The 25,363-nt window shown below is 34.9% G+C and overlaps 1 protein-coding gene across 4 annotated transcripts in view; it reads right to left on the bottom strand.

Moving 5' to 3' along the window:
• Window positions 1-25,363, bottom strand: part of LOC149804517 (equilibrative nucleoside transporter 3-like) — a 56,057-nt gene that overhangs the window by 16,377 nt on the left and 14,317 nt on the right. For all 4 annotated transcript variants that reach the window (XM_089941002.1, XM_089940995.1, XM_089941009.1 and 1 more), the window contains exons 6-12: window positions 23,985-24,035; window positions 21,641-21,726; window positions 19,418-19,564; window positions 17,807-17,837; window positions 14,658-14,749; window positions 11,616-11,727; window positions 6,210-6,295 (exon numbers count right to left, since the gene is read on the bottom strand). In XM_089941002.1, coding sequence (XP_089797128.1) covers window positions 6,210-6,295; window positions 11,616-11,727; window positions 14,658-14,749; window positions 17,807-17,837; window positions 19,418-19,564; window positions 21,641-21,726; window positions 23,985-24,035 — 605 coding nt within the window. The remainder of the gene's footprint in view (window positions 1-6,209; window positions 6,296-11,615; window positions 11,728-14,657; window positions 14,750-17,806; window positions 17,838-19,417; window positions 19,565-21,640; window positions 21,727-23,984; window positions 24,036-25,363) is intronic.

Below are 25,363 nucleotides of genomic sequence, written 5' to 3'. Positions count from 1 at the left end.
AACTTCTTACCTGGAAACTGAAAGACTTCTTCCATACTGACAGTGCAAGCAACCCAGAAAGTTTGGAAGCAGCAGATTATGGGCAACTCAAGTTATTGTGCAAAAAACTTTACTCTGACCTTCTGAACCCAAATGAATAAGCTTCTTCCTTACCCCATGTGCGGGGCCCCCAGTGGCCGAGTGGTCTAAAGCGCTCTCCATTACGGATCAGTGCCATCTCACCTCTGTCTGTGTGGGTTCGAGTTGGGGATTTCCCAGGTTCTTCCTCCACCATTAATAATGGCCGCCATATATAGCTTATTGTGTGCTGAAAAATGGCATTAAACTCTACAACAACAACAACAACAACAACAACAACAATACCCCATGTGCATGCCATCTACAATGTCTGATAGCTTTAAGTGGTGGACAATTTTAGCTACTGTACACAATCCATTTCTCTTCTTTCAGTCAGTGAACTTGATATATGACCTTTTGATTCCAAAATCATCAATTTTTCCATATCCCAAGTGCAAACCATCATGATTACAGTACATAAAAAACTCAAGTGATCGTGTTGAAAACTTTTTTATTCTTTCTTCTAGTACCCATGACCTCTGACCTTTTCTGATCTGGAAACTAATAGGGTTCTTCCTTAACCAATGTGCAAGCCATTCACAAAGATTGGCAAACATAGATGGTGGACACCTTGATTTACTGTTCAGAAACATTTTTCTTTTCCCAGTCACAATGACCTTAATTTTTCCGCAACTGTTCCCAAAATCAACAGGGTTTATCTGTACCCCTGAATGCAAGCCATCCACAAAGACTGGTAACAACAGATGGTGCAAAACTCAAGCTATTATGCAGTAATGAAACTGGTAACAGACAGACAGATGGGCAAACATTGTAACATATGCCCTGTCCAATGGAGTCATACAACAAGTTTCTCTAAGGGATAGGTGCTCTCCAGACTAAAATAAGAAATTTTCTTCTTTTTAACTGCTGTCTTTCCAGGAAGCCTTTGTATTAAAAAAAGTCTGGATCAAGTAGTGCTAATATTATTACAAAGAAGTCAGAGTAAAAACCCTATATTGATGTGACCATCCATATAAGACAGGGACGTGAAGTAGCCAAAAAAAGATTTTCAAGATGGCCACTGTGTGCAATATTGGATATCACATCGATACCATTTTTGTTTAGGACCAATTTGTTCAACATCATAAGAAGTATTTTAGTGAAAACTTCATGTTGTTATGACAACCCATGTGGGAGGAGAAGCAAAAAGGATTTTCAAGATGGCCTCCATGGCAGCCATACTGGATGTCAGAATGGCACAATTATCATTTAGGACCAACTGGACATCATAAGAAGTCTTTCAAAGGGGATGTGACAACCCATTCAGGAGTAGTGATGACAAAATTTTAAGGATGGACACCATGGTAGCCATATTGGAGTCCAAGCAGCACCATTTTCATTTAGGACCATGTAAACCATGGGATAAATCTGCGTGTAATGTTTCCTACAAGTAAAAACAAACTTGTGGTAATGGATGGAAAGACACTATGGCCAGTAGAGTTAACAAGTATTGTTGTTGTTGTAGTGTTTAACGCCATTTTTCAGCACAAGATAGGCTATACATGGCGGCCAGTATTAATGGTGGAGGAAGAACTCAGGGAAAATCCCAGAAAGAACCACTAACCCACGAGAAGCTACTGGCAAGCTTTCTCACATACCCACACTGGCAGAATCCGAGACTTGAACCCACACAGACAGGTGAGATGGCAGTGATCCGTAATGGAGAGCGCTTTAGACCATTCAGCCACTTTGGGCCCCATTAACAAGAATTAAATTCATGTACATTACTGAAAAAAATACAACCTGGACTTGCCATAGTAAACTAAAACAAAAGCATGCCCTTAGCTAAGATTTCAGTGTTTGCCAAAATCTCCATAATTTAAAGGTCACCTGCCACCTATATTGTACAAACGTGTGATATTATTATAGTTATAAACAAAACGCATTGGTTATGTAAGCACACCATAAAAATGTTTAATTAGACTTAAAACTCCGCTTTATAAAATGAAAAAATTATTCAGCAATCTCCGTAAACAATCGGTAGTTTCCGCGTGCCAAAACCGGATATGACGTACATTTATCCCTTCTATTCAACCTAGCCGTTCAAGTGCTTAATTTCCCCATGTAAATGTCTATGTGATATAGCGTACGATCGTGCTTTTGTACTGCAAATATGGTGCACTGTGTTGCATACGGATGTAACCAAAATAGTGATGATGGGGAAAAGGCATTCTTTCTTTTTCCGAAAAACCATGTTTACTAGAAAAAAGTGTATTTAATCTGTGGGATCCAATAGGGGAGGGATGGGAAAGTTGTATCATTTATGCCGGATTATAGTGAATTTGGCCCGAAGACAATTCGGCCCATCTCGAAATACAATTTGGCCAAACTTAACAATAGTTTGTACGTTCATTTTCTTCAACAAAAGAGTAGATTCAATGTAAGATAGGTTTTAGGGGGAAAAAACTAAATTTAAACAAACTATTTTGAAAGAAAATAATCATACTTCGTAACGTACGTATTTATGAGAGAAAACACAAACTGACATACCTTGCTTGTTCTAATTAAAATATTTATATACATTTTTTATGCTAACAAATATATGCATCTGCACAACGACGTTCTCAGTTTAAGTCTTCCTGTCAAATTATCAATAATCATTTATAAAACAAAAATACGCAACAGATAATATTCTACATAATGCGTATAGATTTTGCAAAGTGTATTGTACAAGAGATATTATAATAAATATACTTAAATTTAGGCTTCACGTTGTAACACGGCTGCATACAATACATACTAGATTATACATGAGAGAGAGAGAGAAGGGGGTGGGGGAAGAATAATGTTGAGCGTTTTGTCAGTATTTAGTTGCGGCAATATGAAGCTCTTACCAGTTAATTTTATTGTTTTTATTTTCCAAGGTGTCTTAGTGTTTGCGCGAGTAAATTGAAAGGTTGTCATTACTTGTCAATATTGTCAATCATATTTCCTCCATTATTCCGTACAAATTAGAAAGGAAACAATTTTGTGTTTAATTTGTGCCCCCCCCCACACACACATACACACTCACGGTACAAAATAAATTGATAAACATACACTTGTTTGAAAATAAAATGAAAGAAATTAACCTTGCATTGTTATCATATATTCCTTCTTTTTTCATCATGCGAAAATTATTTAAAAATAATATATATCCACGAACTCCATATATATAGCGGATGCCGGCTTGCGTATGCATCCTTAGTGTAGTGTGTATCGCTTATGTCAAAAAACAAAATCGCAAATGAGACGAACGTATCACCCGATTGCTTGAAGGCACCTGCCATTTATGCATGACAAGTTACTTATTGCAAACTGACCCATATTGTATTCTATCCAGGTTAACTATTAAGTCCGTATCTCGCAAACAAACCACCCAAAAAGAATCATTATTTTAAAATACATTCATTGTGAGTGCAAATGATAAAGTATTATTAAAGCAAGTTATTATTGTGTATAATATTTGCCCTGCAAAACATGAATTATGATTACATATGGCAAACAAATAGAAGCCCGGGTGATAAACACAGCTGGCATGGAGCAATAAACTCATTGTTTGAACTTACCGACAGGATATCAAATACATAGGTTATTTTATTACAATGCAAACCAACCCCGGAAAATTCACTTTGGTATCTTTTAGTGTGCCGATTTTTTCTTCTGAAGTTGGCCGACAAAAGGAAGTCAAATTTGGTTCCTTTGGATTCTTTAAGTGTGCCGACTTCTTTCATCTTTTTTATTTATAAAGTCTGCCGACACAGGGAAGCCAGGATTGATTCTTTTTACCTGTATTAACAGGAATTTTCGAAATAAATTGAAACATGGAACATTTTTGAAAGCGACACAATCTAGTGCGTCTTGCACGCATACCAATATAAGGCTGAACAGTAAATTGGTTTTCATAAGTTTCATCTAAAATATTCCCTATCCGTAGTTTATAGTGTTTTATTTTTCAACAACAAGAAGCATGTACTTCGTATTGTAGGGATAAATGTACGTCATTTCCAGTTGTGTCCTCTATAGGTGGGAAATCGTAACTAAGGGGAAGTAACAGCGTTGTATACTCATATTTCGAGTAATTAAATTATTATTTCTTCTTTACCCTTGATAATTTTTTATTTCTTTTTGTGTGAGTATAACTATTTTTAATCATGTAATGAAAATCTGATATAAATAGGAGAATGTTGCAGGATGGCCGGTGACCTTTAAACAATTCCATTTAATCAAACCAAATATAAACTTACCATTTGCTTCCATCAACCCTGTAGGCTTAACGAACAATTGATTACTATTATAAAGTATATACTGCACAGGAAAAGTAGTGATAACAAGAAAACAACATTGCTACTCATGACCACATCACAAAGACTAAGATAAATACCAATGGCTCTTTTTCATTCCTTTAAAGCCTCAAACGTTCATGGCAGTGTTTGTGCTATTAAAATAAAATTGTTGATTCTGGCTAACAGATTCCTAATATTTACATGTGATGCATGCAGCAGTCATGCAATACATAAACCAGACTAATGTGCAAGTCACTAACTGCCATTGTAGTGTCAAAGTGACGCCAATCAGTCTCCATTATGATTAACCATTGCTACTTTAAAAGGAGTTGTCACAGACATACATAGTCAATTCAAAGGTTTATTTCTTTATTTATCTTTTGCGAAAAACTACAAAACCCTTCTAATGTCCCCAATGAGAACTCTTCTGAAATTGTCTAAAAATAATTTCATTGTAGTGGAAAAGTATGTCATTTGTTTTTGAAGTCCACTGGTAATGCATGGGATGAATGAGGTCTTTGTCCTTGTCTTTAATAAGTGATTACTGTTTTCCAGATTTGACTGTCATTGTAAAAGGTTGGTATTGCTGGTTGATTCTTTTATGTTACTCCCAACACCAAGCCCTATTATTATTATTCTCAAGTTGATCTCTTTATGTTGTTGATGAAAATTTTGGTTATGACATTAATAAACTTATTCTGTTTCTTGATGGGTTAATTCTGTCTTTTGATTTTTTTTGTAGATACATATATATTCCATATTTACCCAATGCCTTATCAAAGCTGCTAATTAATACATAGGATGAGTAAGTGTTATGATAGCTATCTGTGCAGTTCTTATGCTATATTTGAAGCGAGTTTGAAATCTATGGACATGTCAAGGTAACTTATGGAAATGATAAATAAATACTACCTCATTAATTTTGCAATTCACATGCTGACATAAAAGTACACATGATCTTCAAATATAATATTTTATGACAGATGCATATCTTTACTGCTATGAAAAATTTATTTTGAGATGAAATGACTGCAATATTTTGACAAGAACAATGAAAAATGAATAAAATGCATGCACAGTAATTGATAATTTTCTCTTACTAAATCTGCTGCATTCTGACCTTGAAAGCTGGTAATCTTGCAGAAACCTGTTATGGGAGTCCACCTGTCTTGAGACCACTTTTTTTATAGTAGAACATGTGTTCTCACAACACAGGTTATCCTGCATACTCCTTTTCGCAACTGAAATGGCAACAATATTTTCAAGATGGCCACCATGGCAGACATGTTGTGTGTCAGATTGGAACCATTTTCATTTAATACCATCCAAAAGTCTCATTAAGAGAAAGCCTCATGATCATGTGAGCAGTTGAATTAACAATAACAAGATTCTCTTGATGGTCATGCTGGATGTCAAAGGGGCACTGTTTGACTGAGGACCAATTAAACCTCATGATGGTCATAGTGGGTGTCCAAGTGGCACCATTTGATTTATGACCAATTAGACCTCATGAAGGTCATAGTGGGTGTCCAAAAAGCAGCATATGATTTAGGACCAATCAGACCTCATGGTCATAGTGCGTGTCCAAGGGGCACCACATGATTTAGGACCAATCAGACCTCATGGTCATAGTGCATGTCCAAGGGGCACCATATGATTTAGACCAACTAGATCTCAAGATGGAAATGTATGCCAATTTCACTGACTTTCTCCAATGAGTTTAGAAGGAATAGCAATAACAAACATATACTATCAGACAAAGGACAGATGCAGACCCATCCAATAAGCTCTTCTAGTCTTCCACTAAGACAGCCAATAAAAACTCACCACTTGTAAATATCCTGATACACATCTGCCACCTAAATCCCCAGCATTATACAGCAGGAAGCACACCAAAGCTGAGAAATATTTCTCTGTCAGAAAAAAAAAGAAAATTTTAGCACTATTACTTTCAAATATAAAAATAAATTCGTATCTAAAGATAAGAAAAAAAACTGATAAACTTTTCTTGTTCTAGACGTTCATTTTTTGATAAAATACTGAATGGTGGCAAATTTGTGCGAGAGTTGTATATCTTTTTGCTACTTTTGTAAAATAAAAAGTTAACTTTCTGTCAAAACAATTTCCATGGAATCCAGTACCTCACCTCTGATGTTCGAAAATGTAATTGCAACATTTAAATATTGTTGATGATGATTACAATGTTGCCACCATTGTTGCTGTAACTGGTCAAATGACTACTATATGACACCATATTTATGCAGATGAGACAAAAATGAATTTGCGAATATTTAATAATAATAATAAAAGTAATAATAATAATAATATTGTGCTCTTGTGTTAAAATAATGATAAGATAATATGACACATACAAAAGCATTACCAAAAAACACTGAAATATTATAAGATTAAACCTCAAAGAACTACAACAATAAACTACAATGCATTAAGAACACATTATTATTATTATTATTATTATTATTATTATTATTATTATTATTATTAATTATTATTATTATTATTATTAATTATTATTATTATTATTATTATTATTATCATCATGATTATTATTATTATTGTTTTTATAATTACTTCTAAGAACTATGTGTGTGTGTGTGATCGATTTGTATTTTTAACACAGCTTAACAACTTTAGTCATATCGCTATGATGTCTGCAGTTGGGCAGTTTACAGTGATGTCTAGCCCTAGGGTATCATGCAACAGTTGTTGTTGTTGTTGTTGTTCTAGGGTTTAACGCCATTTTTCAGCACAAGATAGGCTATACATGGCAGCCAGTATAACTGGTGGAGGAAGAACCCTGGAAAACCCCGGGAAGAACCACCGACCCACGAGAAGCTACTGGCAGGCTTTCCCACTTACCAACGTTAGCCGAGCCTTGGACTCGAACCCACGCAGACAGAGGTGAGATGGCAGTGATCCGTAACGGAGAGCGCTTTAGACCACTCGGCCACTCGGGGCCCCTATCATGCAACAGACATGTAGCATAATGTCCCACCAGTCACATTATTCTGACACCAGGCCGACCAGTCCTAACACTAACCTCTTAATGGTGAGAGCCTAGCAAGGTAGCCGTTAGTACCATTTCATTTTTATAAGTCTTTGGTAAGACTTGGCCACAGCTCGAACCCACGATCTCCCAAATCAGAGGCAGATGCTCTAACCACTTAGTAAACCAGAGCAGTCCTTAGAACTATGAATAGTACAATTAATAGTAGGAAATTTATACAAAGTGATAACAAGTGGCATAAATATCTTCAAAATTCATTGGTTGGAATAGTTTTTTTGTAAACTGCATTCATAATGAGTGCTAGATTAAAGGTTCCAAAAGCCAGATAATAAGACTTTTGATAGGTCATCTGGTAATGATTAAAATGACTTAAGTTTACATTAAAAAAATGCTACTGGAGGAGATCAAATTCCTGTCAAACGGTTAAAAGCTGGGGCACCAATCCTCACAGGCCACACTGCAGATCTAATTAATAAAAACTTTAAAGTCAATGGTTTTTCTCGATGAAGGTAGCTCAAATAGTTCCGATCTTCAAAAAGAACAATCCTCTTAACAAAGGTAAGTATGGACCTGTCAGCACTGTATTCATCATATCCAAACTGCTTGAGAAATCAATTGAAACCCAGTTAGCATAATTTTTTCAGAACATTTTTAACATCTGGGTGCTTTTCATAAACATCATGGATGCCAGACTACTGGTAGATTTAACGGAAGACTGGATGAAGGCTCCCTCATGATATTCTCTTTTGCATGTTAATGTACTTGATTATGTTACAGATGACAATGTATTTAATATGCAACCCCGCCGACTACCTTATCAAATCTCAGGCATGGTCACTTCTGGCCTCTTCAGCTAGACAAAAGATTACCATGGAGCAGGTTGATTAGGCAGTTAATCAACTCTGACATGGCATTTAACACTTGTCTGTCCACTTTAAAACAGAGTGAAGCAAACATAGTGGAGATGGTGTTACCTTTGTCTAAGCTATGTATGACTGAATAATACAAATTAGTATGGCATTTGTATGAGTGTGGTGAGAAAGTTGCAGACAATGGACTCACAGTAAAGATGGCTCTTGAGTTACTAAGATAACAAATTTTATCCAAGAAATGCCCTGGTAATTTCTGATATCTGAACGAATGATGATCATCATCTACATCAACCGAGGATGATACTGTAAGTAGGACTGATTACAGGCAATGATACTGTAAGTAGGACTGATTACAGGCAATGATACTGTAAGTAGGACTGATTACAGGCAATGATACTGTAAGTAGGACTGATTACAGGCAATGATACTGCAAGTAGGACTGATTACAGGCCATGATACTGTAAGTAGGACTGATTACAGACAAAGGCTAGCAATCTGAAGCTGTAAATTTCTTTCATCACTGCTGTAAAAATAAATCCAGTCCATTCCATGGTTGAATCAGAATGCCAGTCTCACATGCTTTATCAACAGGAGATTGTCCTCCTCCTGTACTCTCTGAGTCCAGGGTATAACATTCTATATGGCAATGATGATGTATCGTCTGTATGTGCAAACATTCTGTCAGATACATTACCAGCAGTGGTCAAATCAAGTCAAGCACAAAACAAGGTGCAACTTAGGAATGCTAGTCTGGAATAGTTTTTTTTCGGTTTGACTGCTTTTGTATTGCTGTTAAACCATGGACCATGGACATGGTCCAGTTGCTCAACCAGATGAGCTGCTGAATGAATGCCACCATCATTGTAGGGACTGTTAAAAGACACAGTCAGACAGCAATCCGAATGTTAATGAGACTGGGTAGTGTACTGGCTGGAGAAATCTCAATTATGAACTACAGTTTATAATGTTAATGAGACTGGGTAGTGTACTGGCTGGAGAAATCTCAATTATGAACTACAGTTTATAATGTTAATGAAACTGGGCAGTGTATGGCTGGAGAAATCTCAATTATAAACTACAGTTTATAATGTTAATGAGACTGGGTAGTGTATGGCTGGAGAAATCTCAATTATGAACTACAGTTTATAATGTTAATGAGACTGGGCAGTGTATGGCTGGAGAAATCCCAATTATGAATTACAGATTATGTTGGAGGAACTCAACTCGAAGATGTTTGCAGAAGAAATATGTTGTGTGATTTCCCAATTAAAGTCTGGAAATAGAAGTGACCCTGAATGTTAATCAATGAATATTTCCTAGATAGATCATATACCTTTACCCCATTTATGTCCAAACCATTTAATGTTATTTTTTAAATAAGTTTTTTCCTGATGCTTGGCCTTAAGCTTACATTCTTCATTCACATAAGATAGCAGGAATGAAGCTGCCATTCTTCATTTATGTAAGAAAGATAGTAAGAATGAAGCTGCAAATTAGAGAGGTATTGATTTGATTAGTTTGTTAGATAAATTATTTACCATGACTTTAAACAATCAGCTTACAGTCTGGACAGAATATTAGGCATCCACTGAGGTACAAGCCAGTCTTAGAACAAATATCTATTGAAGATATTATTTATGGTAAAGAACATAACTGTGTACTGCAGAAAACATGTTTGGTTTAAAAACAAATGTGTCTTGTAGACAATATCCTTGGTTTAGAAAACTAATTTGTCTTGCAGGTAATAATTTTGGTTTAGAAAATGTGTACTGTGCATACTAATTTTGTTTTAGACAACATGGACTGTACATAATATTTATGTTTTAAAAAACATGTCTATTGATAATATTTAGGTATTACCTAAAGAAACTATTTTGTAGTTTCATTGACTGACTTGTCAAAAGCATCTGACACTGCTGTAAGAAGTGAATTATGGTTTACACAGTTTCACTGACTTGTCAAAAGCATCTGACACTGCTGTTAAGTAGTGAATTAAGGCTTACAGTTTCACTGATGTGTCAAAAGCATCTGACACTGCTGTAAGAAGTGAATTATGGTTTACACAGTTTCACTGACTTGTCAAAAGCATCTGACACTGCTGTTAAGTAGTGAATTAAGGCTTACAGTTTCACTGATGTGTCAAAAGCATCTGACACTGCTGTAAGAAGTGAATTATGGTTTACACAGTTTCACTGACTTGTCAAAAGCATCTGACACTGCTGTAAGAAGTGTATTATGGTTTACATAGTTTTAATGTGGAATTAAAGGAAAACATTTTGGATGTTATATTGCATACATGCCAACCCTGAAAGAGGTATAAATATCATTTTTACTAATATAAGTGGCAAAAAAAAGCATAATCTGAGCATACAAGTGTAATGTATATATTACATGCCATTATTACAGAAGACTGTATTAGAAATATACATTTATTTTTGCTACTAACCTGGATCTACACCAGGTTAAAATTCTAGACAAAAATGGTCAAATTCCATGTGGATTACAAGCAAAAAACATGCACAAAACATATTCAACACTCAACTACTCTACATGTCTATCTTTTGTTGAATGGTGGTGAAGTCCACAAATTCTTTTGTGCTCAATCTGAGTGCTGTATTATATCACTCTCATAGTCTCCTTTACAGATCTGTAGAACAGTATTCATTTGTTCATTTTCTGATCAGACTTGCTTTTAAGTTTAAAAAGATCCATCTGCTTAACAATTTTCATCCAGAAGACACACTAGAAAATCCCACTTCAGTAGAAACCTGGTGCAATTTTCTTTAAAAGTACAGACTGGTCTGCTAGCTAACTTGATTATCAATATCATCAATCAGTGAGACTAAATTTCAAATTAAAGAAATTTGTCTGTTTTCTTGGAAATGGGTCATATACAGTTGCTATAAATAATAAATAAGGAAAGTACGTGATGGTCTGGAATGGACAAATGACCTCTTACACTATTCTTATGCAGCAGTCTTTCTTTTTAGAATATTCTCAAATTTATACGATGAGTGGGATTAAGGAGATGATAATAAATATGAAAAACTTTTTATTGCTTTATTTTATTTTTTTAATGAACTGGAAAAGTGTAATCTGTATACAGGCAAGCATAAGACATATTATATGGTAAAAGTGTAATGATTACACCAAGAGTGTAAAGGCTGGCATATATGATAATGGCTGTAGATAATGAAATAAACTCCAGACAAAATAAAAGAATATTCTTGGTCAAGAATTGTATTGCTTCTCTGTTAGACATGAAGATGGGGTAAGACATGAAAACTGCAATGTACACAAATGATCCTGAAGGCAAATTAAGATTAAATGTACCTGACCAGGCTTCAGCTCCAGTTTCAGTAGTTACAATAGCTGAGGCTATAGAAGGGAAGACTGACAAAGTCACAAAAAATACCAGGCACACACAAAGTCCTTCTACCCAAATCTGTAAGAAAATGCACAAATGAAAATTTAGTTTCTGAGCCTTTGATAACTAGTATACATGCATATTTTATGCAAAACAAACTATATGCATGAAAATAGCTTCACATGTATTCAAATTACACAAAAAGTTTAATTGGATGCATTAAGTAGTTTGTTCAAAATTGTCAGTGGATTGCTCCATAACACTACTGGGAAAAGTTCTGAATATTCCTTTCACTTCTGAAATGGTCACACTTAAACACTATGTGAACACTGATAGTACCTGAACTTATATGAACACTGATAGTACTTAAACACTATGTGAACATGGATAGTACTTAAAAACTATGTGAACACTGACAGTACTTGAACACTGATAGTATCTAAACATTATATGAACACTATTAGTACTTGAGCCTATGTGAACACTGATAGTATTTGAACACTATGAAAAAACTGATAGTACTTAACCTATGTGAACACTGATAGTATATAACACTATGTGAACACTGATAGTACTTAACACTATGTGAACACTGATAGCACTTGATCACTATGCAAACATTGATAGTACTTGAACACTATGTGAATACTGATAGTACTTGAACACAGTGCACACAATGAAAGTACCTGAACACTATGTGAACACTGATAGTACCTGAATAGTATGTGAACACTGGTAGTACTTGAACATTATGTGAACATTGATAGTACTTGGACACTATGTGAACACTGATATTACTTGAACACTATGCGAACACTAACTCAAATAGATGCCTATAATCAAATGCACTCTGAATGAATCTTTGTTACTAAGTTGTTTGAAGCATTCTCAAAGGCACAATCAATGTCTTGATAATTAAGACTCAATTTGCATTTTGGGATACTATAAATTGCCCCACTGAATTTAGTTCTAAACTTGGGAGTCAAATATCCAAATTAATCAAATCTTATGAAGAGCTCTGCAAAGGGCTTATATTTACACTATTCATTCCTTACCTGAATAGCATCACATTCATGTCTTGAAACTAGAGGTAAATGAAACTAAATATGAGTTGTAAAACACATATGCCCCCACTGCTTACAAAATAAGTCCAAAAACAATCGAAAATCTATTCAGGTCATTTAGATATCCATATGAACAGGTCTACTAAATTTCATTTGTCTACCTTAAGGGTTATTGCTTAATTGTGCTAATGTGTAAAGACCAAAAAAATGTCACACAAAGGGACTGACAATAAACTGTCCAAAAATAATTTCAATGAATTAAAGGTAAAAGCATTTCTTCTTTTTAACTGCTGAGTGTTGAAAACTTCTCCAGCAGGACTAAGTAACATGATTTTGCAGTGGTAACCATATTTGATGTAAGATCAACAATATTTTACTTGAGAGAAACTAGACACCATTAGAAGACTTCTGGTGAAAACATCAAGGTAATATGACCATCCATTCCGAAGAATTAATCACAAGATTTGGATGATGTTCCTAGCAGCAGCCATGATGGATGTCTCTGAGGTGCCATCATCAATTAGAACCAACTAGATATCACAAGTCTTTTTGGTGAAAACCCTATACTGATATGAGCATAAATTCTGGGGCAAAAAAACCCAAGATTTTTAAGATGGCATCCATCTTAAACTGATGCCAATCTGACAGCCAATATGGTCACCATAGCAGCTAAGGTGACCATATTGGCTGTCAGATTGGCATCATTTTTATTCCTGACCAAAAAATCACTGTAAGAAGTTTTCTGGTGAAAACTCCATGTTGACATGACTTTCCATTTTGGAAGAGTAGTTGCAAGATTATCAAGATGGCTGCCATGACAGACAAATTTGAGGTCACACTGGCACCATTTTCATTCAGAGGAAAACCCCATGTCAATATCACTTTCCATTCAGGATGAGTAGCAAAAACAAGGTTCTCAAAGTGGATATATTGGCTGTCAGTACAGCACCCCTTTCTATTAGCATCAATAAAACATAAGAAGTCTTCTTGTCAAAACTCAATGTCAATATGACTTTCCATCTAGGAGGAGTAGCAACCAAAATTTACAAGAAGGCCACTTTTGGCCACCATATTGGTGGCCATATTCTTTGCATTATAATTAGAAACGAAGAGTCTGTAAGGCATCCCTCATTGACTCCAAAGATGAACAGGCAAGTGTGTTGTAGAACATAAATCTTTACTCAATGATTTGTGCAAAGTTTGAAGAGTTGATATCAATGTATTTAGGGAATAAATACAATTAAATAACACAACCAAAGCCTTGCAGCAAAATTTAGGTCTGTAATATTTAGCAGGAGACCAAACAGAGATGGGGGAAAACTGCAGCCAAAATTGTCTGTGTTTTGTAAGGATTAACCCCAAGATTTATGAAATATCACAGTCACTGCCACAATAACTGCCATCGCCACTGGAGATGTGACTGGTAGGTCTTGCTTTTCCACTATGTTGGACTAAACAAAAACTAGGAATATTAAGGCCTGTATATTCCAAACAAAGGTGGAATAAACAAAAACTAGGAATTTCAAGGCCTGTTTATTGCACACTAAGTTTGACTAAACAAAAACTGAATGACAAGGCCTCTATATTCCAGATTACTTAGAGAAAATAATTATTAATAAGAACACAGCAACAGAATTGAATTTATAGCAGATATCCATGCTAAAATATTTGCTATGGTATTCAGTTATCTACAAGTACTAAAACACTAAATGTTCTGTTATCAATATGCTGATATATTGAAGGAATCTGCGATGAGGTTTTTAAATTGTCAGGTAAACAAACTACAGCAACCATTATAGCATGCATTCTTCCAAGGCAGCCAAGGATGAGATCCTCCCCTCTGGCAAATGGTTTAAGAGGAGATTCAGTAATGAACAGACAGAAAGTTGGACTTATGGTGGTTATCCCAATATCTTACTCCTCAAAAAAGATGAAAATACAAACCAATTTTAATATCCTATAGTAATACGTGCATCCATATCTTGTACTGATGACAAGTTCATCTCTGTGATTTACATTATCGTCTAATGATCTTCCTGTAAGAACAAGAAATGGGTATGATTACTCCTATCATTCAGTGTCATCATGTGTCAACATCCAACAACATAATGGAGAAAAACACTTAGTTACCAGACTTTGTATTTATTATAAACAAACAGACTCTCAAATTTGTGTTCATGTGTGAAGGAATACATGAATGTTGCAGAAGTGAGTTTATAGTAATATTACTTTTAAATGAGGAAATAGCATTCATGACCATACCCATCTTATGGACGGGACTGCATTATAATGAGTGCCTAATAATGAGCATAAATAACATTTATGACCATACCCATCTTATGGAAGGGACTGCATTATAATACATGCCTTATAATGAGGATAAATAGCATCCATGACCATACCCATCTTATGGAAGGGACTGCATTATAATGAGTGCCTAATAATGAGCATAAATAGCATTTATGTCCATACCCATCTTATGGAAGGGACTGCATTATAATACATGCCTTATAATGAGGATAAATAGCATCCATGACCATACCCATCTTATGGAAGGGACTGCATTATAATGAGTGCCTAATAATGAGCATAAATAGCATTTATGTCCATACCCATCTTATGGAAGGGACTGCATTATAATGAGTGCCTAATAATGAGCATAAATATCGTTTATGTCCATACCCATCTTATGGAAGGGACTGCATTATAATGTGTGCCTAATAATGAGGATAAATAGCATCCATGACCATACCCATCTTATGGAAGGGACTGCATTATAAGGTGTGCCTAATAATGAGCATAAATAGCATTTATGTCCATACCCATCTTATGGAAGGGGCTGCATTATAATGTGTGCCTAATAATGAGCATAAATAGCATTCATGACCATACCCATCTTATGGAAGGGACTGCATTATAATACATGCCTTATAATGAGGATAAATAGCATCCATGACCATGCCCATCTTATGGAAGGGACTGCATTATAATGTGTGCCTTACAACGAGAATAAATAGTATCCATGACCATCACCATCTTATGGATGGGACTGCATTATAATAGACGCCTTAAAACAAGGATAAATATAAATAGCATCCATGACCATACCCATCTTATGGAAGGGACTGCATTATATTGAGTGCCTTAAAATAAGGATAAATAGCATCTTATAACAAGGATAAATATAAATAGCATCCATGACCATACCCATCTTATGGAAGGGACAGCATTTAAATATACACCTTATAACTAGGATAAATATAAATAGCATCCATGACCATACCCATCTTATGGAAGGGACTGCATTTTAATATATGCCTTATAACTAGGATAAATAGCATCCATGACCATACCCATCTTATGGAAGGGACAGCATTTTAATATATGCCTTATAACTAGGATAAATAGCATCCATGACCATACCCATCTTATGGAAGGGACTGCATTTTAATATATGCCTTATAACTAGGATAAATAGCATCCATGACCATACCCACCTTATGGAAGGGACAGCATTTTAATATATGCCTTATAACTAGGATAAATAGCATCCATGACCATACCCATCTTATGGAAGGGACTGCATTTTAATATATGCCTTATAACTAGGATAAATAGCATCCATGACCGTACCCATCTTATGGAAGGGACTGCATTTTAATATATGCCTTATAACTAGGATAAATAGCATCCATGACCATACCCATCTTATGGAAGGGACAGCATTTAAATATACACCTTATAACTAGGATAAATAGCATCCATGACCATACCCATCTTATGGAAGAGACTGCATTTTAATATATGCCTTATAACTAGGATAAATAGCATCCATGACCATACCCATCTTATGGAAGGGACAGCATTTTAATATATGCCTTATAACTAGGATAAATAGCATCCATGACCATACCCATCTTATGGAAGAGACTGCATTTTAATATATGCCTTATAACTAGGATAAATAGCATCCATGACCATACCCATCTTATGGAAGGGACTGCATTTTAATATATGCCTTATAACTAGGATAAATAGCATCCATGACCATACCCATCTTATGGAAGGGACTGCATTTTAATATATGCCTTATAACTAGGATAAATAGCATCCATGACCATACCCATCTTATGGAAGGGACTGCATTTTAATATACACCTTATAACTAGGATAAATATAAATAGCATCCATGACCATACCCATCTTATGGAAGGGACTGCATTTTAATATATGCCTTATAACTAGGATAAATAGCATCCATGACCATACCCATCTTATGGAAGGGACTGCATTTTAATATACACCTTATAACTAGGATAAATATAAATAGCATCCATGACCATACCCATCTTATGGAAGGGACTGCATTTTAATATATGCCTTATAACTAGGATAAATAGCATCCATGACCATACCCATCTTATGGAAGGGACTGCATTTAAATATACACCTTATAACTAGGATAAATAGCATTCATGACCATACCCATCTTATGGAAGGGACAGCATTATACTGAGGTACCTTATAGCAAAGATAATGATGGAGATTAGTAATGCCAGTTGTCACTAAAACTGTATAATAATTCTGAACACAATTAAAATTTAAGTGTCTCTTTAATTGGAATACAGGGCAGTAACATAACCACATAACTAGAATGGAAAGCAGAGGCACATAGAGACACTACACAATACAAAAAAAAAAAAAACAATGAAATTTCTAAGGGTCATTCCATTTAAATCTACATGGGAGAAATCTAAACATACTTTTATTCCATTTTGTGGGGAATGGGACATGACCATAATGTTATTAATTTCATCTGTATAAGTTTACCTTCCTTCTATTTTGGGAACATAAAAAGTGGCACCCCTTATCACCCTGTAATTGAATAGGTCTAAGTTACTGGGATTTTTATCTCTTAAAAAAATAACATGAATACATCTTTGTGTCTCTGAATAACAATGGGAAAGAATAAATTTCATCTACAGTGAGAGCAGAAACTGAAACTTTAGCCTTCAGGAGAGTGCTCTGAATTAGATAAACATTATATTTCAGATTCTCCTCAAATACATAAAAATGCAATAAACAAAACTTACCAATATCAAATATATGGTATTTTGAAAATTCCTGCAAGAGAAAAAGAATGTGTATTTTACCATTACTCTTTGCAATCAAATGAACCAGTTAGGCAAAACTAACTTAAAAGCAAAAATTAAAGCTCTTACTCTCAGCTGATTGGAATACTCATGTCGGTAAAATCAATTAAATTTGAACTGACAAATTGACTACCTAATGAGGCAGTCACAGTAGCTCAGGTGGCAGAGCATCAAACTTGTAATCCATGGGTTATTGGTTCAATACCTCCACATGCCAGCTTGGATCTGCCTTGGTGTCCTTGGTAAAGGCACTTAGCTACCATTTCTTTATATTGTTATGACGGTTAATGTGCTAACAGTATTATTTTAAAAACAACAAACAACCAGGTACTACCTAATGATGCAACTACTACTAAAAGTAACTGCTGTTGTTGTTTTTCTTTTTTGCATAATATTCTTGCAACCATAGATTTCAATCAATTACAATTCTTCTGTTTGAACACATACATCAAGTATAAAGTTCCAGCATCATTTCATTTTTTAATATCATGCCACAATAAACCACAGTGCCTTATCTAACAAATGACATTGACTTTGACCACCTAACAAACAAAACAAAAAACACAACATAACAAACTTACAATACAATACAGCAAGTCTTGACATCAATCAGCCACTGTATATAATGGAACAATTTAGACTGAGAAAGAGAGATGTTTAATGAATAATGAAAAAATTTATTAATGAATGAAAAAATTAAATTAAGACTGTTTTTTATCACTGGTTTATCTAAATCTTTGTCCATATATCTCTACCATAAGGCTGTTTTACCCTTGGATCATCTAAATTTAGTCCATATATCACTGTCATAAGACTGTTTTTACCCCTGGGACATCTAAATTTAGTCCATATATCACTGCCATAAAGCTGTTTTTACCACTGGGACATGTAAATTTAGTCCATATATCTCTGCCATAGAGCTGCTTGTACCTCTGGGTCATCTTAGTAAATATCTCACTGCCACAATTAGTACACGAGTATAAAGACCTTCCTTCTGTAGTTTCTGGTTGAGGGATGAAAGGTTAAAAGAAAGACTTTTATCTTGATCAAACTATACAGGCTAATGGTTTTATAATAATTCCAGATTTGTCATGAAAATTCAAGATTTTTGGTTTTGGAGATATCTGATGTATGCACATTTACAGGCATGTTAGCACAGTTAAGCGAGCGTCAGATTTTAAATCCATGGGTCGCAGGTTCAATAACTGCCCAGGCCAGACAAGGTTGGCTGCCTGTGTGTAAATGGGGAAAAGCTCCCATTTCCTGGGCAGGATACAGCCAATAATATGTCAAAATGATAATAACTATATGGGCATGAAATATGAAAACATAAAAACAATCAGTAAACTCAAATACTGGCTGAATGTAAGAATTGGTTGTTGTAGAAATTTGACCGTTAACAGGGAACTTTGACTATATGCTGATTTTTCATTTACTTTTTTAAACAAAAAGAAATATAAAATTTCAAAGTGAGGACAAGCAGAAATGTAATTGAAAATGTTCTAATTATATAGTGGGCATGTTACAAATAAGTAGATATGACGTACTTACTAAATGATATAAAAGTATATAAGCCACCAGTGTGGCTACAGCTGTCAATGTGGCTGCTAAAAAAAAGCCCAGGCCACTCTGGGTGACATCTGAACCCACAGCCAGGGCCACTATGTTAGCTACTGCCGCAAATATCCCACCCATCGCCTGCAATGAAAAGGAGTTACATGCTCAATAAAACTTTGCAATATATTCCACCATCAAAGTAAAAATGTTTTGTTTTCAAATAAGAATGTTTTAAAACTATTAAAATATGAGGAATATGTTCCAATCAAATGTTTTCATCAAAATAATAATTTTAATCTGGTTTTTATACAAACTGCAACTTTTCCAGAATTAACCTGCATTTCATGCCATGTAATGAACAGCTATCATAGACTGCATTATTAATATCTCACATCAAATTGCTGTCCACAACTATGTGGGTTACACATACATAAAATGTAAAAGTAAAACAAAGGTTTTTGAAAGTTTCCTGATTTTACAGAAGCTTACTGTCTCACTTAAGTTTTGGCATTTGGTTTCTTACACCGTACTGCACATGTTTTAAACTGATGATGTCATGATCAGAGACTGAGGCAAATTGGCAACTAAGATAACTGTATCTTTCAGATTTATGTGTTGTTTAAAAAGAGTCTACAATCTTCTGAGCTGACTAAACTGCTACTCAAATAATATTAAAACAATGCCATTGCCTGCAAGGCTGTTTGACCCTTAGGTCAGTCTTGTTTTGAAATGTTCTTCACTATATCTGTGATGGCAAGATCAATAAAAATTGACTATGACAGCACTAATATGACAAGATCATTAAAGTGACTGAAAGTGCTAATTTGACATAATAAACTAAGGCAGTGCTAATTTGACAAGACCAATTAACTGACTCTGATGTCACTAATTTGAAAAGATTATTAACAATTACGACAAATTCTCATTTACATGTCACAGCACAACAGGAAGGTTACACTGTAAAGTACCTTGCCTGAATATACAACACAGTAGCCAATCTCATAAGCCTTGTCGGACTATACAACACAGTAGCTGATCTCATAAGCCTTGTCTGAGTATACAACACAGTAGCTGATCTCATAAGCCTTGTCCAAGTATATAACAGTATCTGATCTCACAAGCCTTGTCCGAGTATATAACACAGTAGCTGATCTCATAAGCCTTGTCTGAGTATATAACAGTTACTAGCCGATCTCATAAGCCTTGTCCAAGTATACAACACAGTACCCAATTTCATGGGCAAGTTTACTTTTTTAATTTTAATGACCAAATGGCTTGCTTCTGGTATAACCTGCATCCTAATTTAACCAAAGCAATCGGTCTGCCATTCCAATGTAGGCACTTACATCAGCTAGTTCATGCATCTGTCCACAATCCAAGTTGATCCAATATTACATCCATTTAATGTGAAAACAAATGTTGTGGTGATCACCACAGTGAAAAAGCATACTGTCTCAATACTTGTGATGAAAAGTTTAATTTTATTAAATAATTTATTTCAATTTTGGGTAAACAACTTTGAAAGGGAAGGAACTGGTTCATGGTATTAATAACTTAAGTGTGTACATCAATATATGGGGTATTAATACTGCAAATATCTAGACACACCTATCAATGATGCCATCTCTAGTCATAAACATGTATTCTCAAAGTCTGAATGCTGCAAATATCTTGACACAACTATCAATGATGCCATCCAGTCATAAACATGTATTCTAAAAGCTTGAATACTGCAAATAACTAGACACAACTATCAATCCCGCCATCCATAAACATGTATTTTCAAAGTTTAAATACTGCAAATACCTAGACATGACTATCAATGATGCCATCCCCAGTCATAAATATGTATTCTCAAGGCTTGATTTCTGCAAATATCTACACATGACTATCAGTGATGCCATCCAGTTAAAAACACTGGACATGACTATAATGATGCCATCCCTAGTTATAAACATATATTCTCAAAGTTTAAATGCTGCAAATATCTTATCAGAATTATCAATCACGCCATCCCTAGTCATAAACATATATTCTTAAAGTTTGAATAATGCAAATATCTACACATGACTATCAATTATGCCATCTATAGCCATAAACATATATTCTCAAATCTTGAATACTGCAAATGTCTTGACACAACTATCAATGATGCCGTCTATAATCATAAACATGTATTCTCAGAGCTTAATTCTAACTATTTTTAGTATACTGTACCTGTCCTGACATACAGGCTTGTACATATCTGGACGGAAACAGACTGGCCAATCCAAACATGGATGCACCAAGTACTGAACTTGAGGCTAAAAGTACAAAAAGTATTAAGATACCTTAGGCAACCCTGAAAAGGTAGGTGTGAAAGAAGATATTATATAGATATTCCAGTCACTACGGTAGGTGTGACAGAAGATATGATATTGACATTCCAGTCACTAAAAGGTATATGTGACAGAAGATATGATATAGACATTCCAGTCACTAAAAGGTAGGTGTGACAGAAGATATGATATAGACATACCAGTCACTGAATGGTAGGTGTGAGAGAAGATATGATATAGACATTCCACTCACTAAAAGGTATATGTGACAGAAGATATGATACAGACATGCCAGTAATTAAACAGTAGGTGTGAGAGAAGATATGATATAGACATTCCAGTCACTAAACAGTAGGTGTGAGAGAAGATATGATATAGACATTCCACTCACTAAAAGGTATATGTGACAGAAGATATGATACAGACATACCAGTAATTAACCAGTAGGTGTGAGAGAAGATATGATATAGACATTCCAGTCACTAAACGGTAGGTGTGAGAGAAGATACGATATAGACATATCAGTCACTAAATGGTAGGTGTATCAGAAGATTTGATATAGACATTCCAGTCACTAAAAGGTAGGTGTGACAGAAGATATGATACAGTGATACCAGTCACTAAAAGGAAGGTGTGACAGAAAATATGATATAGGCATGCCAGTCACCAAAGTGTTTTTAAAATGTGTTCACTAACAAGAATGATCAAATTTTTCATGCATGGCCTCTTAGAAAGTTAGAATTTTCCATAGCAAAGAAAATATTACATGACAAATAACAAATTCTTATTAAACTACAAGAGCTGCATTGTGTGACAATTACATTATGTATCAATACTGAATCCAGAAAATCCCATTTATTTGTCAATCTGTAAATTGTTTGCAATTTTCTTAAAAAAGACTAATTCAGTATGATTTAAACTAGTATGTTTAATAACTTCATTGTTTACAAGCATGTCACATCTTAATTGTTAGCAAAAGGTGCCTATCCCTTGCTCATTTAGGTTGGAAGGAAAAAAGCCCCAAAGCAAAAGTCCCTAAATGGGGCTACTGCTCTACTGATTGCAATAATTTTAATGAATCCTCAGTAAGTCAGTTTATTCTATTATTTTATTCTTTTTAAATACTGACTAGTGAACATATCTGATATTCTTGAGAAACTCGAACATACCTAATCTGGTTACAAAAATACAATCTTACCCGAGTTAACATGTTCACAAAATACCTGTAAGTGCAGAACATTGTTTTTCCTGGCCTTTGACCTTTATATTATGGGTAGCAGTGCGGGTGTCACAATGTACCCAAATACCAAGTTTGCTCAAATCTATTTGTTCTGATTTGCTCCATTTTTATCTTGAACCAACAACATATAATATGATAACTTTAAGATAAAACCCCATGTCGATATGACCAGTCTTTCAAATGAAGTAGGGATAACAAGATTTTCAAGCTGGCTGCCACACAGAAATGTTGGATATCACATTAACACTATTTTCAACTGAGCTATCTAGTTGTCATAAAAAGTTTTTCAGTGTAAACCCCATCTAAATACAATTCATTTAGGAAGAGTGGCTATACATGATTTTCATGATGACCATGACTGTGTGGATGTTAAACTGACATCAGTTTCACTTAGGACTAACAAGTCACTATAAGAAGTCTTACAGTGACAATCCCATGTTGATAAGACCATCCATTCAGGAGGAGTAGCAGTAGCAAGATTTTCAAAATTACCACCATGATGGCTATACTGGATGTCAGATTGGCAAGAGTTTTGTTTGGGAAGACATCATAATAAGTCTTTTAGTTAAAAACCCTTGTAGTGAACAAGATTTTCAAGATGGTCAACATCATAGGCAGGTCACCATCATAAGCAGCCATCCATTTTTATTTTTGTCTAGCTAGAACTTGAGATGAATTTGCATGCTTCATGGCAATTCTCTGAGCAGTTTTCTGTAGAGATAACCAAACTGTGCTAACAGACTGACAGAAGATGGTGGATGCTGTATGACAGACAGGTCATCACATAAGATCTTCTGTTCCCCATGACCAATAGAACCATACAAAAACTCCAGCACTGAAAATTTATATTGCTCAAGTAGGGCACAAGAATTCTGAATTCCAAACATCTTACATTGGCGCATAACATTACATGAGAGATCTTAAAAACTAAAGTGAAAAACTAAAATGTCTTATGATATTCTGTTGTTACTAATTTTATATTCATCGTACGAGTAATACTTACCACTGACAATGACTACACAGATAATAGTTAAGATGAAGAATCCTGTTTGCCCTGAAATGAGAGTAAACAACAAAATTTATTCAGTTTTGAATAGCTGCCATTTCATCTCAGATTTATGAATTTCTGCTTCACGGCGAAAACTTGCATTTTATTAAAAACTACAATGCAGCGGGTGGCAACTTCACTATGCAGGCTTTTGTTGCATTGTAAGAACACAACCAATATAAACTATCTCCCAACTAAATATCATGTTGATTTTGTCTATTTTACTTTATTCTGATAAAATTTCTTTCTATCAAGGCATAACTAATATGCATAGTCTCTTCCTCGTGTTTGATGTCATCCAAGAACCTGATCTTGAGAGATAAGAAGCGCATAAAGTCTGATACAATGTATGTCAATCATATGTGTAGATGTTGCCAACAAGATAATAATAATAACAATAGGCCTATGAACCAAGTCTAATAACACTAGGCCTATGTACCAACTCTGATAATAATAGGTCTATGCACCAAATCTAATAACAATAGACCTATGTACCAAGTCTAATAACAATAGGCCTATGAACCAAGTCTAATAACAATAGGTCTATGTATCAAGTCTAATAACAATAGACCCATGTACCAACTCTGATAATAATAGGCCTATGCACCAAGTCTAATAACAATAGACCTATGTACCAAGTCTAATAACAATAGGCCTATGAACCAAGTCTAATAACACTAGGCCTATGTACCAACTCTGATAATAATAGGTCTATGCACCAAATCTAATAACAATAGACCTATGTACCAAGTCTAATAACAATAGGCCTATGAACCAAGTCTAATAACAATAGGTCTATGTATCAAGTCTAATAACAATAGACCTATGTACCAACTCTGATAATAATAGGCCTATGCACCAAGTCTAATAACAATAGACCTATGTACCAAGTCTAATAACAATAGGCCTATGAACCAAGTCTAATAACACTAGGCCTATGTACCAACTCTAATAACAATAGGTCTATGAACCAAGTCTAATAACACTAGGCCTATGTACCAACTCTGATAATAATAGGTCTATGTACCAAATCTAATAACAATAGACCTATGTACCAAGTCTAATAACAATAGGCCTATGAACCAAGTCTAATAACAATAGGTCTATGTATCAAGTCTAATAACAATAGACCTATGTACCAACTCTGATAATAATAGGCCTATGTACCAAGTCTAATAACAATAGGTCTATGTACCAACTCTAATAACAATAGGTCTATGTACCAACTCTAATAACAATAGGTCTATGTACCAAGTCTAATAACAATAGGCCTATGTACCAACTCTAATAACAATAGGCCTATGCACCAAGTCTAATAACAATAGGTCTATGTA

This window comes from Sinohyriopsis cumingii, chromosome 2 (assembly GCF_028554795.1).
Source record: "Sinohyriopsis cumingii isolate HCF-2022 chromosome 2, ASM2855479v2, whole genome shotgun sequence".
Taxonomy (NCBI): Eukaryota; Metazoa; Mollusca; class Bivalvia; order Unionida; family Unionidae; genus Sinohyriopsis; species Sinohyriopsis cumingii.
This window is presented reverse-complemented; position numbering and strand designations above follow the sequence as displayed.